The sequence below is a fragment of the Adiantum capillus-veneris genome, chromosome 3 (genome assembly GCF_014529385.1).
Source record: "Adiantum capillus-veneris isolate H3 chromosome 3, ASM1452938v2, whole genome shotgun sequence".
Taxonomy (NCBI): Eukaryota; Viridiplantae; Streptophyta; class Polypodiopsida; order Polypodiales; family Pteridaceae; genus Adiantum; species Adiantum capillus-veneris.
In genome coordinates, this window is record NC_140933.1 from 139,272,940 (window position 1) to 139,291,809 (window position 18,870).

Below are 18,870 nucleotides of genomic sequence, written 5' to 3' on the forward strand. Positions count from 1 at the left end.
AAAATCTGTTCAGGAACAAGGATCTCCTCGTTTTCTTCCACTTCGGGTTGCTCATCAGGCTCCCCATCATCAGACACATCACCTTTAAAAGGTTTCAAGAGACTCACATGAAATGCATTGTGAATCCTCCAAGTATCAGGCAGTTTCAGACGGAAGGAGACATCATTTATCTTTTCAGTGATCTGGAAAGGTCCGTAGTATCGCATACTAAGCTTTGGAAAAAGCCTCTCCTTTCCCTTTTTCTTTCTCAAGCGTGTCTTCTCAAAACGTAAGAGCACCCAACCATCCTCCTTCAATTTCAAGTCGGGATGGTGATCCGCTGCCGTTCTTGAGATTTCTGCAAAGCCTCGCGAACTTTGGCAAAAGCCGTATCTAAGTCTCACGTATATTCATCCGCTTCAAAAATCTTATCTTTCGTGCTTAGGAAGGGTGGAACCTTCGTAGCACCTTCAACAATCTCAAATGGCGCCTTCCCCGTCGAAGAGTGTATCGTGTTATTGTAGGCAAATTCCACCGACGGTAGGTACTTTTTCCAATGAGTCTTTTAATCCGAGATATAAGACTTCAATAAATCTAAAACCACTGAATTGGCAATCTCAGATTGCCCGTCAGTTTGCGGGTGGAACGATGACGAGAACTGCAACCGCGTGCCAATGTTCTCCCAAATTGCCTTCCAAAACAAACTCGTAAATCTGGGGTCCCTATCGAAGACAATTGTCTCAGGCATGCCATGTAATTTGAAAATCTGGGCCACAAACAGTCTCGCTAAGTGATCCGGCTTGACTGTTTTCTTCACTGGAATGAAATGAGCCTATTTGCTAAATCTATCAATAACAGTCCAGATACCATCGTGGCTACTCTGTGTTCTCGGGAGATCAAAAATGAAATCCATTGCAATACGTTCCCAGGGGCGGGTGGGTATGGGTAAAGGCTGTAACAATCCCTGTGCTTTATGCCTGTCAAACTTGACCTTCACGCATACTAAGCAACTGTGCACAGACTCTTCTACATCCTTTTTGAGTCTCGGCCAAAAGAAGTCTCTCTCTACCCCTTTCATGGTGGTAGCAATGCCGAGGTGAGCCGTAAAAGGTGGACAGTGGCATTCAGTCATAACCTTTTCCCTCAACGGCTGTGTAACGCACAACATGGTTTTTCTCATCAAGTACCCATCCCGAATGGAATATCCCGCTATTGTCTCCCCATCCCGTATCCGTGTAGAAACGTCTGCAAAATCTGTATCTGTGGCATACTGGTCAACCATATCCTCAAAGCTCATATGATGTATCACGGAAATAGCCAGAACCAACGGCTTCCGAGACAAAGCATCTGCCACCACATTCTTCTATCCCTGAACATGGACAATCTAAAAGTGAAACTGTGACAAGATGTTCGCCCACCGCACCTGTTTTCCAAAAGCTGCTTCTGTGACAAGAAGTAGCGTAAACTCTGATGGTTTGTAAAAACTGTAAAATCCGCTCCGAGTAGGTAATGCCGCCACTGAGTCAGAGCATGGATAACCGCCAAAAGCTCTTTCTCATAAATTTGTGTTGTCATCTCCGGCCTTGAGAACAATCGGCTCTCGTAAGCAATGACATGGCCTTCTTGCATTAAGACCGCACCCAGACTACGACCACAAGCATCACAACATACTTCAAATGACTTCTGCAAGTCCAGCAAAGTCAAAACTCGTCCCGTAGTCAATTTCTCTTTCAAAGTCTGAAAGGCAGTTACCTCTGTGGATCCCCACGAGAAAGGGACTCCTTTCTGTGTCAAGATATGCATAGGGGAAGCAACCTCTGCAAACTTTCGAATGAACCGCCTGTAGTACGAACACAGTCCCAAGAAGCTTCTAACATCATGGACATTCTTTAAATTGGGCCAATCACGGATAGTCTCTATCTTGGCCGGATCCATTTGCACTCCTGCTGCTGAGACAATGTGTCCCAAAAAGTGTATCTCTAGTAGGAAAAATTCACTTTTCTTTGCATCAATCACTAACTTGTGATCTCGTAATGCCTAACAGACCTGAAGCAGATAATCTGTAACAGACTTGGACACTCCAAGTCAAGAATCAATTGCGACAGCACCAAATAACCACTTCAAACAATTCACAGATCACAATAGATTTGCATTGGCCCGGCGGAGTTCCGTGCCTAGAGATATTGGCCACAAAGACTGGCGCCCCTTTCGGTATTTCTTTTTGTATTAATCAGTTCAAAGTACAAGAGAGTGACTCGGGGTTCACTCTCAGACTCTACGTCTAGATGCTTTGAGAAGTGAAGGCCCAAGCCACTTATTTAAAGGTTTACAAGGGATGCCAAAAGCAGAGCCCCAATAGCTTGAAAGCAAAAGCTCTTTTCCCTCTCTCACAGAGAGCTTCCGAAAGCAAAAGCAATCTCTCTCTCTTTCTCATTGCGTAGCCAAAACTGACGCAAAAGCAACTTCTAGCTGACGTAATTCACGCCGCAAAAAGCGGAAATCCGTACCAGCTGCCACGTCATCATGCGCCCTGTAATTTCCGGGCATCTCCCCTGCTGCCCTAGGTTAGGGTTAGGGTTTCTGCTGCATTTAGCGTTTCAGCCAGAAATTAGGGTTTGCTGCAAATTAGGGTTTTTGGCAGATTTTAGGGTTTACAGGAATTTTAGGGTTTTTGTCAAAAATTAGGGTTTTTGCTGCCCGTAGCCATGTCATCACTTTGTGACATACCCCCCTCTTGAAAGCATTGTAATCGACCGTGATTACACTTGAAAAACCAACAAAAGCCATAAACCGTCTTAGCAGACACTGACTATTAGTACCTACGTACTAGGAACACACATCTAGCACATGTACAAAATCGACAGTCACATCACACGACATCACAGGGCATCACCAGACATCACAGGACATCACATGACATTCAACATTCATTCGGATCTTAGACCATGATTTATCGGCAATGTAGCTAGCAACCGCATCTAGGTCCAATCGAGACCTCATTGATGTCCGATTGACTAACCCCTATTGCAACCATGTCTATTCGAGATCAAGTAGACCAAAATGCTGCAATCATTTCGTCTATCAGTTCCTGCACTCAAAAGAAGTAAAGAACAAATCAGTATCATTATCAGGAATTCCATTTCATAAAGTCATACAGCAGAATACTGTCAGCTCTCACTATCCCTGAAGCTCAAACAGACATCAGTGACTCTAGTATCTAAATCAAGGCATCTGTTGACAAAGGAGCGGAGTGACTCCCCTCTTGTGCATCCCACTGCACCAGATCTCCGGCCAAGCTGAATTCTGGGTTCCATTTGGAGTAGACTATGCTAAACCGAAAGCATCGAGGTAAAGTTTCACAATCTGAGGAGTATCTGCTAGGTCCTCCTCCTCCATCCACTTCACATCTAGTGCAGGATAATTGTTGAACTTAACCAAGAACCGCCTTCTGACTTTACCTTAGTCTTCATCTTTATGTGCCAAAATTTCTTCAGGAACAAGGATCTCCTCGTTTTCTTCCAGTTCGGGTTGCTCATCAGGCTCCCCATCATCAGGCACATCACCTTTAAAAGGTTTCAAGAGACTCACATGGAATGCATTGTGAATCCTCCAAGTACCTAGCAGTTTCAATCGGAAGGAGACATCATTTATCTTTTCATTGATCTGGAAAGGTCCGTAGTATCGCATACTAAGCTTTGGAAAAAGCCTCTCCTTTCCCTTTTTCTTTCATAGACGTGCCTTGTCAAAAAGTAAGAGCACCCAATCATCCTCCTTCAATTTCAAGTCGCGACGATGGCGATCCGCTGCCTTTTCCTGTCGTTCTTGAGACTTTTGCAAAGTCTCGCGAACCTTGGCAAAAGCCGTATCCAAATCTCGCGTATATTCATCCGCTTCAAAGATCTTATCTTTCGTGCTCAGGAAGGGTGGAACCTTCGCAGCACTTTCAACAATCTCAAATGGCGCCTTCCCCGTCGAAGAGTGTATCGTGTTATTGTAGGCAAATTCCACCAAAGCTAAGCATCTCGGATTGCCCGTCAGTCTAAAGGTGGAACAATGACGAGAACTACAACAGCGTGCCAATGTTCTCCCAAATTGCCTTCCAAAACAAACTCGTAAATCTGGGGTCTCTGTCGAAGACAATCGTCTCAGACATGCCATGTAATCTAAAGATTTGGGCCACATACAATCTCGCTAAGTGATCCGACTTGACTGTTTTCTTCACTGGAATGAAAGGAGCCTGTTTGCTAAATCTGTCAATAACAGTCCAGATTCCATCGTGACCACTCTGTGTCCTCGGGAGATCAAAAATGAAATCCATCGCAATACTTTCCTAGGGGCGGGTGGATATGGGTAAAGGCTGTAACAATCCCTATGCCTTACGCCTGTCAAACTTGACCTTCTAGCATACTGCGCACAAACTCTTCCACATCCTTTTTGAGTCTCGACCAAAAGAAGTATCTCTATACCCCTTTCATGGTGGTAGCAATGCCGCGGTGACCCGTAAAAGCTAGACAGTGGCATTCAGTCATAACCTTTTCCCTCAACGGCTGTGTAACGCACAACAGATGTGTTTTCCTAGTACGTAGGTACTAACAGTCAATGTCTGCTAAGACGGTTTATGGCTTCTATCGGTTTTGCAGGCGTAATCGAGGGCAATTACAATGGTTTCAAGAGGGGGGTATGTCACAAATTGATGATGTGGCTACCGAGAGCAGAAACTACCAGAAATCCTAATTCTCGCAAACCCTAATTTTTGCCAAAAACCCTAATTTGCAAAAACCCTAACTCCTGCAAACCCTAACCTAACTGCTGTCTGAAACCCTAAAGTGGCTGAAACCCTAATTCCCTGGCGACAAATGCCACGTGGCAGTAGTACGGATTTTTCGGGACTTTGCGGAGATGAAAAAAAGCCCAGCAAGCGACGCAATTTTCTGCTTTTCTCCACGCATGGGCAAGGGGAGAGAGAAAAATTGATTTGCTTTATTTTTTACTCTGAGAGAGAGAGAGAGAGAGAGAGAGAGAGAGAGAGAGAGAGAATTTTTGCTTTTGTTTGAAAGCTTTTGGGGCTCTGCTTTTGGGCATCCCTTGTAATCTTTAAATAAGCGGTCTAGGGCTCACTCTGGAGAGCATCTGGACGCAGAGTCTGAGAGTGAAACACTAACCGCTCTCTTGTACTTTGAAGATTGATTAATACAAAAAGAAATACCGAAAGGGGCACCAATCTTTGGGGCCAATATCTCTAGGCACGGAACTCCACCGGGCCAGTGTAAATCTATTGTAAACTGTGAACTGTTTTAAAGTGATTATTTGGTGCTGTCGTGGTTGATTCTTGACTTGGAGTGTCCAAGTCTGCTACATCGCGGCCGTTTTATTTTTTATTTTTTTATTTTTTTGGGCGCTGTTCTGTCAGAAAAAGAGAGAGAGAGAGAGACAACGTTGGCTGATCTGTTGCCTTCTTTATCAGATCGGTGCCCACTTATTAAGTGGGTGGCCGACGTATTATAAAAATAGTTTGAATCTGCCCAAAACTCAATAAAACCTTATAAGTTAAAAACAATGCTTTCACAGCACTTCCCATGCAATCACATGCACAATTGCAATGCAAACATAGACTTCCTCGCGGGAAAGCATCTACTTTCCCAAAAAGCAATCCCGCTTTCTCAGAAAGCATCTGTTTTTCCTCAAAGTTTCCTCTAAACCCATCTTCATTCACGTGCTTGCTTTTCCTTGCACAATACCAACACAATTCGGAATTTCCTCTTGACTATGGATATTCCCTTTCTAATGCACCCGTCACCCACCTTGTGACGCATCAGGAATACCCATCACCTAGTCCTTTCCTACAAAACTTACGGTACAATCTCCTTCGTGATGCTCTATGTCACCCATCCTATGACGCATCAAAGATGTCCGTTCCCGGATGATCGGATACTTCTTCCCGATGCTCCCTGTCACCCATCCGATGCGACGCATCAGAAGTACCCGTTCCTGGTGGCCTTACAGATATTCCCTTTCACAGTGCTCTCGTCATTACTCTGAATGACACTAGAAATAATCTGTACTCGGAGGTCTCCAGTGAGAAAAGCCCTCTCACTTAAAATTCCAATAATTCATTTAAAATTATTTTTCTTGGTGTTCCAAGCGAGAAAACTCTTCTCACTTTATAAATCCAATAATTCATTTAGAATTATTTTCTGTCAGATAAATCCAATTTAGCAACACCCTCAATAGACCACCATGGGAGATCTGGCAACACAGATGGATGGAGATGTATGAAGAGGCCTCTCGTCTCTATGATCGCTCGGATCATTCGGGCTAAGGCCTCTGTACCACATGAGATTATCCAAGCCGAGCTAGCCGCCCCCCCTCGTGGTGGAGGCATTGACTAGATCAGTTTCCTTTATGTACGGTCTATAAGATCTCCCTAGAGATAGATACGCTCGGCTTGCCCTTGAGTCATCTCGACAACTAGCTCTACAAGGCGATATAGCATGTTGGTATGGACAAATGACAACATGGTTTCAGTCGCATGGTCTCACCATGGATAGATTACCTCCGCTTCAATACTTCCTCGATGCACCCTCCCTGTCTCTCACACGGACAAAGATCACCACTCATACGTCAAGATCTAAATACCAGGAGCACATGGATACAGCCGACACAGGAGTTACGCACGAAGATGGCCTTCTACAGAGAGCATATTCTCCAACTCACGGAGGACGGCTTTGTGTGACTAGGCCTGCATACATGGACACACAGTTATCTCATGGGATAAGATGCGCTATTGGACAGATACGCACATCATCACATCAGCTCCAAATCGAGACTGGCCAATTTCGAGGGGTGCCGGCAGGAGCTAGGATATGTCACCTATGTAGCTTAGAGCCAGAGACAGAGCTACACTACACATGTCACTCAGTCACTGCCCGGCATACTATGAGATACGCGGCCGCTTCCACTGCCTGTTCAGAGAAGGGTTCGGACCTGTTTCTAGAGTCATGAGATGCAAGGATCAAAGGTGTCTTGTTCCTGCTAGAGCTACGCAGACTTAGGGAGAGCTTGCTGAGAACATCAAAGGAAAGACAGTCTCAAAGACGAATCACAGATTTCTTTACACCAGCCAGAGGAGAGCCAACGGAGCAATCATTACAGCAGATCTCAGAGCCTACTCATACTAGAGGTACACTGCTTGATCGAGCCACGGAGCTTGGCAGATCCAGACGTCCACGACCTCGGGGGGTCTCCCACCACCGACGAAGGCTGCAACAGAAGATACAGATCACTCTAGCTCGACATGCAAGACGCCCAACCAGAGTACTGACCATGGAGGAGATCGATGAGATCCGACGGCGATCAATGAGAGATTTCATCTGGACCCACAAACCCCCCCCCCCCCCCCCCCCCGCCCCCCAATTTCCTTTCTCCTTAGTGTTTTAGTGTTAGTTCTTTGTAACTTTGTAATTTCCGTACTCAGACATGGTATCAGATTCACCAATTGTAACTTTTTGGTCTCATAGGTCATGTTGACCTTTTGAAGACGTTAATATAACATTTCATCTCTCTCTCTCTCTCTCTCTCTCTCTCTCTCTCTCTCTCTCTCTCTCTCTCTCTCTCTCTCTCTCTCTCTCTTTGATGTCCTCTCACTTTCTACCTCAGTGATCTCTCTTCTCCACAGGAGCCTTGTTCATGTATGTGGCGTTGCAAGTGTTCTAGATCAGAGTCGAGGTGTCCACTAGATCACGAGCCAGTTCTTGTCTTCATTGCATCTTCCATTGCCATCTTTGACACAGTTCGGCCAATCAACCTAAACTAGATGTTCATATAGAAAGAGTTTATCAAATTTAGAAAGAGATGCTTCGACATTACATTCAAATTTTGATTGGCATCTTGCAAAGATAATTTGCAAAAAAAAGGAGCTTGCTTACAACAATTCTCCTCATTCACTAACTGGCATGACTCCATTTCCCCCAACATTTGAGCATACTCCTCTTGTGCCTACGGACTTTGTTATTCAACACAGTGGCATTAGCAATCAATTGGTTCAGAAGACGCATGTGCTTGTACAAGTTCGTGATAAATACGTTCATGTTCAGTCCACTTGGCAAACAGCTGAAGACATGCAGTAGTACCCCAACCTCCTTCAGGAGTTCTTTGACAAGTGACTGACTTTGATTTGACACATGGGCTCTATTTTAAATGGGAGGGAATGTCACGATTGTGGAATGTTTGTGTGTATGATTCTCTCTCCTTGTTGATTCCAATTGCAAATGCAAAGAGTGACCAGCCAAGTTGACCCCTACCCTCATAACCGGTTGCGACTCTTCGTCCTAAAGTCACGCCTCTTCATCAAGCCGACAACTACACACGTCCCTTCATCCAATGTTTGCAGTTATTCACCTAAAGCCGTGTCTCTTCATCCAAAGGACGTGTCTAATCATGAATAGTCATGACTCTTCCTTTATGTCTCTTGATCTCCTATAAAAGGAGCCTAGTGTACTCAGTTTCAATCAATCAAGCAGCAGTGTTCTAGTCTCTTGAGTTTAATTTCAGCTTTGAATCTTAATTACAAAACAGTAACTAGTAAGTAGAATCCTCACAAGGCAGAAGGCGTTGACAGAGTGTCACAATCATCCTTTTGTTGGACAGCTAGAGCATTGAAAAATTTTATGTTCATGACAATGTGCATGCATCATGACATGTGTAAAACCTTTATAAAACATTATAACCATGGCAGAGCTCAACGAAGTGTGTATAAAACTAACCTGAAAACTCAAGAATGGACCTATGGAGATCTTTTTGGTTAACAGCCTGAGGTCTGCTTGCTTTGGTTCAAACAGAACCTTCCACTTTCGATCCTCTGAAACAGGTTTGAAGACCAATTTTGGCTTGCAAGCGCTTGCGCCAGACACATCAAACTGCACAATCATTAGAATATCACCTGACTGAATTATATCATTGCCACTCTCTACTCTCATGTGCCAGTGAGTGTGAGTGTGTGTACCTCTAAGTTAGCTCCTAATTGGTAACCCTCTACATGTTGCCGGAACTTTAAAAAGAACTCCTTCGGCATCCACTCAATACTGTATAAACCGTCCCAAGATGAAGCAGCATCTTCATGATTGCTGCTTGTCTCCAAACCTTCGGCCTCAATGTTGGTTGGCACAGGCTGCATTTGAAGAACACTTGGCCTCTTCCTATCAGACCTGCTTGTGGACGACCTTGCCACATCTGAATTATGTTCCACACTGCCACGCAAATTTTGACTCTGCATCACCCCCTTCAGAATTCCCACATCCGTACACAGTAAAATATTTCTGCAGCAACGTGTTAGACTGCGAGCATAGTCGTTCTCTCTCTCTCTCTCTCTCTCTCTCTCGCTCGTTAATTGCAAGCAATGGAAAAATAGCAACGTATTGATATACGACAGCCTTACCATTATTTCAGAGATGGAGACATATCTAGTCTAAGGCTGGTGTCACACTGGGACGGGGAGGGATGGCCGTGCTGATTTGGCGCGCTCTCATTGGTGCTCCAAAAAGCAAAAGATGGCCACTGGGGTTTGTCAGAGGGGCGGCCTTCCCACCTCGGCCAACTTTCAGCATGGGAGGCCATGTGCCAAAAGCTATGGCGCGAGCGCACGGGATTGGGTTTGAACTCTGGTAGGCAGCGAGGAAATTGGTGGTCGTACCACTTGGCCAAGGCGGATTCGCTGCTACTTCTACGCAGGTTTTTGGAGAAGGTCCAGTGTGACACGGGCCTAATGGACGTGAAGAGAGAAGAGAGGAGAAGTTTTTAACATTGTAGGAACAATACCAGATCTTTTCTCCTAAGAGACAAGAATCGCCATGCGGAGTAAAGAGCTCATATGACAAATGGAATCTTTGAGAATTTGAAAATTGTAACCATTTGTTCTATCAGAGTCTCTCTCTCTCTCTCTCTCTCTCTCTCTCTCTCTCTCTCTCTCTCTCTCTCTCTCTCTCTCTCACACACACACACACACACACACACACACACACACAAAAATTCATAGATATGTCTAAGAAGCATCCTTTGATTTTTTATTGTGCAAATGATAACCTTTTAGAGCCTTGGGTTTGCCTCAAGTCTTGCAGTGCGCGAGAGTGATCTCTCTCTCTCTCTCTCTCTCTCTCTCTCTCTCTCTCTCTCTCTCTCTCTCTCTCTCACACACACACACACACACACAAGTTTTTGATTCAAGATATCATCACTTGGGCTACACTCAATACACGTTCTATCCAACAACATGAGTATGGGCAAAGAGGCTCAAAGGTGTTTTGGTTAGTAGTGTCATGAGTGTGAGGCACTTGCTAGAGCATTACAAGTTCTAGCTTTTTTGTGAGCTTGTGGTTTGAGAAAAGTTTGTGTTGTGCATGTTCAAGTTCGCATGTTTGCATAGCATCAGCCAATATTTATTTGTTTTAATGCATGATTCGTGGTCACATGAATTTCACATTCATATGTTGCATATGCATCATACCCACAAAACATAACGTGCAGTGAGAAATTTAAAAAAGTGATAGTATTTGGGGGGATGCCCTCAAGTTGCATCCACATTGAATACATTGCAATGCTTTCTTGGCCAACCCTTCTTCAATGTATTTTCCTATAAAGGACTACATTTTGAGACAAATTTGGCATCACGTTCACTAAAAACAGCCCGATGCTTCATAGCCATGACCTTGCTTTACAAGATTCTCATTCTATGCTCTTCAAAGCACACCTCGTTTTCCATACATCTCAATTAAAGCATCGCAAAGCTCAATGCCTTTTTATCAAAGGTCCCTGTCTAAAAATGATCATCATGAATTTTTGTTTGCCCACATCAATTACGAACTAATGTCACATGCTGCTTGATTTGTAGGCACCTAGCTCGGCAAGAATCCATCAAATACTAAAGGTTGCATGTGTATTATGCACACACATTGAGCACCTTAACAAAAGTGATTGCATCTGGAGAAATGACTTGCTATTGCATCCATTGTGATTCGAATTCCTTGACTAGCCTAGGTGTATCCTCTTACAATTATATCTAATAGGCAAACTCCTACTTGGTGAGCTTCCTAAATTATCCCCTTCTGGTGGAATCCTCCACTCATTGTGTTCCAAGGAATTGCATTTTGGAAAGGAAGCACGAAAAAAAATTACTACACCCAATTGCATACATATTGATTGAAGTACAATGCATTTGGATGCTTGTCAATCAAAGCATTGAAAGGCCACTACCAAATTTCGAGATCCCGTGAAAAACAATGTCATCTTGAATTTGTTTGCCCATGTTAATTGTTGCATTATTCCACATGCCTTCAAGATGCAAGCATAGGTGATAATCACATCTAGACATCCGTCCTTGCTTTGCATCCAGCAAAAACAAACCAAAGCTTATTCACCATTCGATTGTGTTCTAAGGGACACCATAGAGGACATGATGCTCATCAAAACCCTTTTGCGCTCTAAAAATTACCCCATATTTGGCATACATGTTGACCCAAGCCTTGCAAATTGCATCTTTTTTTTACAACCCTTGACTAAAATTCTCATTGCAAATCTACTATCAACATATTACATACTACCACGTGACTTCGAGATGCTAGCATAGATGATGGCATCTAGAAAGAAGGCCTTGCTTTGCATTTGATGAAGATAATCCAGAGTTTGGACCTATCTTGCAATCACACCATTCTAAAGGACAACATTTGAGGCAAGAAGCTCCTCAAAAACCTTTTGTTGTTTCAAACATATACCACATTTGGCATTTGTCAACCAAAGCTCCGCAAAGCACAACTTCCCTTATTTAATAGCCCAAGATTTTTATGCCCTTGTCTTAATAAGTCTCTTGGGATTGAGTTGCACCACACTTTTGCATATGGCAAAATAGGTTTTCAGTTCATGCATATTTTTATTCATAAATTTGCATAGCGTCGAGCAAATTTTGTTTTGATGCATAAATAATCAATTATACATGTATCATGCACACATCACACTTACATGCATTGAACACTTTAACATTATAAGTGATTGCATTTAGGAGGATGCCCTCGTATTGTATCCATTGAAAACATCCCACAGATTTCTTGGCCAGACACCATTGTTGAGGATATCCTCCTATAAGTGCAATCCAAGGGAATACAATTGGAGAGGCACCCTTGCTTTGCATTCTCTTTAAATGGACAAATGCTTCCCAACCTTGTCCTTGTTGGGCATGCATTGCTTTCAACAATGCATTCAAAAAAATTGCAAGTAGGAGCAGAAGCTCATCAAAAACATTTTGTGGTTTTGAAAGTACACAACATTTGGCATGCTTGTTGAGCATAGCAATGGAAATCTTGCATAAGAGACCCATGTAACTATCTCATCATGATTTTTTGCCCATGTCAACTTCTTAACTAATGCCACATTCCTTCAAGCATGGGTGACTACATCTACAGAGAAGCCATCCCCTCCCCTTGGATCTGATGAAAACAACCATAGAGCTTTCTGACCCTTGCCTAGGCAAAGATATCTTGCATATGTATTCTACTTGGAAGATGTCCTCCTATTGCATCCAATGAAAACATTCTATAGATTCCTTGGGCATCTTCCCACCATAAGTGGACTCCGAGAGACTACATTACAAAAAAACCCTCTCTAAGGCCTCTGCATTTATTGAAAATAGCATAGTGTTTCCTAGCCCTACCACATTTGGGAATACCTACTTCAAAGCATTCATACCCACATTCAAAAGCTCATTAAAAGTGTTATGTTATATTTAAAAGAGCACAACATATGGCATACATTTTGAGCAAAGTCCTGCAAAGTGTGTCTTTTTTCAAGAGCCCCTTTATTAATTGTGTTGTTCATTTGTATGCCCATGCTAATTTCTTAACTAATGCCACATGCCTTGAATATGAAAACATAGGTGATTGCATCTATAGACTATGCATCTAAAGAGAAACCCTCCCCTTGTATCCATTGAAGCATCCCTAGAGCTTCTTCACCCCTCAAATGACATCCTAAGATGAAGATATTCTGCACCTATATTATGCATGCGACACACATTTTAACATATGTGATTGCAAGTGGTGGATGTCCTCCTATTCATTCATTGAAAACATTTCAAAGCTTCAATGGAAGCCATTGTTGCTGTATCCTCTTATTAGTGGAGTCCAAATCATTGCATTTGGACATAAACCCTCGCTTTGCGTTCACTGAAAATATCCTAGTGCTTTTGAGCCTTGCCCTTGCTAGGCATTCCTGTAATCAAAATCATTCATGCCCACTGCATTCAAGATGCAAAACAGACATGATTGCATCTGAAAAAAAAATCGACACTCTCCATGAACTAAAAAGAGCCCGACACTTGATGGCACTTCTCTATTTGTCACATCACCAGATTTCAAGAGATCAAATCCCGAATCATAAGCTCATGAAACCATGCTTCTAAAAGTGCAATGCAATTGACAAACATGTCAACCAAAGCAATGCTTAGCACAACCTCACTTTCAAGAGCCTATGACTAGCAAATTCATCACCATGGATTCATTTGCTTGAAGGACTTCTTGCATAATTCCTAATGCCTTCAAGATGCACTTATAGGAAAGTGAACATGAATTATTCACTCCTATCCTACCCCATTCTAGCTCCCTAGTCCTCCCCATGTTGGCCATAGCATATTGAGGCCAACCTAGAGATTCTTTGCTTTGCCCATGTCATGAGCATACCTTGAATATGTGCTATCCAAGAGGCAACAAATGCCATGTGCAAATGAGCGGTGTAAGTTAACATAAGGGACATGTCAAGAAATAGACCGAGAGTTTATGCCGACACCAAATTATGATAAGATTGTTAGCAAAGGGTTGTTGAAAATGGACGTTGTGATTTGTAAAGCTTCTGTGAGCATGTATGTCAAACGCAGTTTGATTTTGAAAGATATTTTTTTTTTGGTGGGATGTAATCTCTTGGAATTAATTTTGCAGGAGATAGCTAGGAAAGGCAAGGAAACTTTGTGTTATTTTCATCTCATGCAAAGAGAGGGCTCCAACCCAAATGCAATCACCCTTGCTAGAATCTTGAATTCATGGCAAACAGATTCATAACAAGGTTGTTTTCTTCAAATGTAAATCAAAGATTGAGCCCCAAATGTGATCATTTAATATGCAAGGAGTTGACATGGGCCAAGAAAATCACCATGAACTTGTTAGCTAGGGGGTTTATATTCAAGTATCATTCTCTTAAGTATCTCAACTTGTTGTAAGCAGTTGTTGTAAGTGTGGAATATTTGGCCATTGAGAGGAATAAAATGTTTTTGGGATGCTAAAATAGGCCTTAGAGGAGAGAGAGAAAGGCCTACAAATTCTTATTATAGCCTTTTTCGTGCATAAATAGTTAATGACCTCCATGTGTAGTGTTTAAATTATGTTTTGAAAAGGCCCACATAATGTTTTTACATATACAGAGGGCTACATACATTTCAATGAATGCTTGAGGGGTATGTTACACTTCTTCTTTCCTAGTCATGGACTTGGGTGTGAGACTTTTGGTATTTGTGGTTCTCAAATTTTTGTTTGTTCCTAGCTTAGAAAAGCAATGGACGTGTGATCAGTCACCTCATTCACGTTTGTTGGAACCTGAGGCTAGTGAGAGCAGTTGCAAGTTGTTGATCGTCCTGAATTTCATTGCTTGCATGCATAGCTTCTAGATCCTCTTGCCACCTCTTAAATAATCTCAATTGAGGCTCACATATAGCCGGTATCATTGCTAGTGGTTAGTGCTTCAAAAAAACTTTTTCCAAAAGCGTGGCAAGCCCACATATGAGAAATAGGAGAGGTAAATTGACTAAATGTGAGGTTTTTACAGTAAAGTATCTGATTTCTCTAAATTTTGTAGGTTTTCTCACCTTCAAATTATAAATTTAGAGATAAACTTCAAATAGGTGGGATTGCACTAGATCTAGGTTTTCTATTAGCACTTTAGTAGTAGTCAACTATGCTAATCATGATCTACACAATTATTGACCTCACCACTGAAAATCATGAGCACTAATTTTCCTTTGACTGAGAATCCTATGCAAAACAAGAATCCAAGTATGCATATACAAGTAATCCCATGATAAGCCATGTCATAGTTAGCCACAAGGTGAGAGCGATGTTTTGATGGAAAATCAACTGACAATGAAAGAGAAGCAGGTGAGGAATATCAATTGTAGTGGCCTTCACAAAAGAGAGTGCAAAGATAGCACTTGAACAATCCACTTTGGAATACACAATCTTTGAGACTAGGTTTAGATGGGGTGGTGGCAAAGAGGGGAAAAGGGGGCGTGCTTTCTTCGTGGTAGCTCCTCATAGGAGAAAAACGAAAGAGGATGTCTTTGAGTCCCCCCAATAAATTGGGCAAGTCTTCCCCTTTCGAAAATATTTAGGTATTGCTTAGCTTTGCAGTGTAAGTTGCAAGTTGTGTAGCTTGAATGTGAGAAGCCCTAGTCATGCCATGAGCTGCACCATTGGGATGTCGATGACTGGCTGAAAGCTTGTTTTGAAAATTTACATCTCAGACATAGTTGGATGCACCGTTGAGAGTTCCTCTTCCTTTTAGCAAAGGCTCCAATGCAAAACCAACGCATGGTGTGCTTTCTCATGTGTGCAAAAAGGGAATGGCATTTGTTGCTAGCTTTTTGCTTGTGAAAGCATAAACGATTATTTTGCTCACATGCATAGCCTTTTAACCCACCCTCAAAGGTAGAAGCGGGAGCCTACGAGTTGACTTGATTGATATCGATGGAGAGTAGGATGGAGGGTTGACATGCTAAGGCTGGCCTCTTTAATTATCTTCCTACACTTTGCCAATGCTCTTAGCTTGTCGAAGATCACAAGGAAGGCGATGATGGAGGCGACCATGGAGACGGAGGTGGGGTTGGGCCTTTAGGAGAAATGGTCCTTATACTTGGCCTTGAGTTGCTCAAAGGCATCCAACCATTGCACCTCCTTGTTGTGAACAATAGTGCTCTCATGGAAGCTCATAAGCACACCATGATCTTACGGATTGAGAAACATTTCCGTTCCTTGACAATAAGTAATACATAACATTAAAATGGGGGGTGACGTGATCAACGCCACAGAAGTGATGCGTAGAATCTCAAGGTGGGGTAGACACAAGAAATGATAAAAATGAGGCTGTATAGAGGCCCTCCCACCCCCTATGAGCCAAAATTTGACATTGAGACCTCACGGTCTAGGTTTCCATTTGTGTGGACTAACCATTTCACCCACACATACATGGTGTACCCATGCCCGTGTTTGTAAGCTCATATTCCAAGGAAAAATGTGTTGCCCATGTTGTCCGAGTCTAGTTGGTGCTTGAGTTTAGTTTTAATGGGACATTTATAGCCACAACTCTCTAGTGTTCCATGTGTGGATTTCAACATCGTGGATCCCCTCACTCCCCTTCCTTAAATGCATTGTGTTATTTGATCTTGAAGATTGTTGTTGCCCACCCTATTCAGCACCTTACATTGGCCCTTTAAATGTTGGCTATTTTACTTTTGTGGCAATAGAAGTCCAAAGTTCCTTTAAGAAAATATATACAATGAACTCGTGCTCTCCTAAGAGCATAACTATTGATATATGAAAGAGATAAAATGGAGTGGTCTTGGCTTGCTTAAAAATTGGTCGTATAGGACTCCATTATTGGGCATACAACTATGAGATGCTAAGACTTGTTTGACTTGGGGTTTGGTTATATGCAATAGATTTTGTGATATAATGAGCCATGCTCTTGTTTCCACCTCTACAAAGCTCCTATTTATTCTATGACTTTGGACTCCACTGAAACTCCACCACACCCTCAAGGTGGGCTTGAGATGCATCTTTAGCATAGGCCCACAAAGATGCACGGAGGAGGGCATTGTTGTTGCACTCTTTACTCAACTCTTGCAAAGAGCTCAATTCTTGAATCCCAAGCGTTATGGGTAGAGTTGTATCAAAGCCCATAATCAACAAGAATGTCAAAAGAGACTCTTAGCTATTGGAATTAGGGTTGCAGAGAAACACACACATCTTGGACAAGACAAAGGAAGCTCAAGGCACACAATAGAGAGTGTGTTACTTAGTGTGCAATGGAAAGATAGATATCCCTAGAGTGATGGGATCATATACAATGGACGGGGGGAAAAACCTCCTAAAGAGGGAAAAAATGCCCTGGCGGTCCTAGTGTGTTCACACACATCACTACCATATGTATATGGTAACAAATCCCCCCTGGAGTGATGCGGTGAACGAGAGTTGGCACATGAGTAAAGGGAAGTGCCATGCCCTGAGGACATGATCAGTCCATAAAGGGGAGTAAGCCCAAAGATTTGCGGAAAGCTTTGAGATTCTCACGAGACAATGCCTTTGTGAAAATATTTGCAAGGTTGTCCTCTGTTGGCACATAAGCCAAGCTGATCTCTCTTGCTAAGAGTCTCTCCTTGACATACTGGTAATGCACCTCAATGTGCTTTGTGTGAGCATGAAAGACTGGGTTCCTCGCAACTGCCAATGCACTCTGACTGTCAATGTAGATAGTGTTGGCAGTGTCTTGTCTAACACCCAAATCAGCCATAAGGCGTCTCAGCCATACACACTCAACCGTAGCTGTGAAGATTGCCTTGTACTCAGCCTCACAACTCAAAGTGGCCACAGTAAGTTGCTTCTTGCTCAACCATGATATACATGAACTGCCAAGCATGAAACAAAAACCACTTGTGGACACTCACGTGTCAAAACAACTAGCTCAAAAGTAGCATTCAAATCAGCAATAAATTCAGCAATATGTCTCTCATTTGGTCCAATGATCAACAAATTATCTACATAAAGAACCACAATGAGAAGTACATAACCCTCACACTTTACATACAATGTGATTTCTAATGGACTGTTACGAATGTTTGACCAAATGAGTGTCAACTTTCTCATACCAAGCACGAGGAGATTGCTTCAACCCATACAAAGCCTTGTTACATTTGCACACTTTGTCCTCTTGTCCTTTCTTGACAAAACCGCGAGGCTGCGTTACGTTAACTTCCTCAAATATGTCACCATTCAAGAAAGCAGTAACAATGTCTGATTGATGTACATCCCAACCAAAATGAGCTACCAATGCACATAGAAAATGCATAGTAGTCATACGACAAGTGGGAGCAAAGGTCTCTTCATAATCTATGCCTTTTTGTTGTGCATAACCTTTTGCAACAAGTCGAGCCTTATGGCGATCGATCTCACCATCCGGCTTGCGTTTCAACTTGTAAACCCACTTCGTACCGATGGCCTTTTTGCCAGGAGGCAAATCACATAAAGTCCATGGGTCATTTTCTATAAGTGCATCATATTCTGTTTGCATGGCAGCCATCCAATTTTCCGAATTCTATGCTTGTGGCACCAAAGCATATGCCAAACAACCAAAAACATGCATGTGCTCAATAGAAGGCTTTCTATCATACCATGCTTCATATGGAGTAATAGACTGCAAAGCTTTCGTAGGACACCTGTTTAGTACATAAGTGGCACACATGATGGCCTCAAACCAAAAAGAATGCGGCAAAGCTTGACTTTTGACCATACATCGTGCCATTTCCGTAAGTGACCCGTTTTTCCTCTCAGCAACACCATTTTGCTGAGGTGTATAAGGCACTGTACGTTGGTGTTTTATCCCATGACTAGCCAGAAATGCATTGAATCCATGAGACATATACTCCCCCCCTCGAGGGTGCCCATAGTACATTTGGATACATTTTCAGCCATAGCCAGAAATTGTTTGAAGCACATAAAAACTTTGAACTTTGCTTTAAGCGGAAATACACATGCATGCCTGGAGTAATCATCAATGAAATTCACAAAGTACAGGTAATTGCCCAAGGATGGA

The 18,870-nt window shown here is 42.7% G+C and overlaps 1 protein-coding gene and 1 long non-coding RNA gene across 2 annotated transcripts in view; both read right to left on the bottom strand.

Annotated features, from left to right (window-relative positions):
- Positions 1 to 9,368, bottom strand: part of ORG4 (OBP3-responsive protein 4 (ORG4)) — a 35,529-nt gene extending 26,161 nt beyond the window's left edge. Inside the window, exons 1-2 of the mRNA XM_086509254.1 lie at positions 8,981 to 9,368; positions 8,742 to 8,894 (exon numbers count right to left, since the gene is read on the bottom strand). Coding sequence (XP_086365380.1) covers positions 8,742 to 8,894; positions 8,981 to 9,250 — 423 coding nt within the window. The 5' untranslated portion in view covers positions 9,251 to 9,368. The remainder of the gene's footprint in view (positions 1 to 8,741; positions 8,895 to 8,980) is intronic.
- Positions 7,540 to 8,735, bottom strand: LOC147461809 (uncharacterized). Its single transcript, XR_015187640.1, has 2 exons — positions 7,905 to 8,735; positions 7,540 to 7,788 (listed from the first exon to the last, which is right to left on the bottom strand). It is a non-coding gene; the product is annotated as an uncharacterized LOC147461809 (long non-coding RNA).
- Positions 9,369 to 18,870: the final 9,502 nt, after the last annotated feature.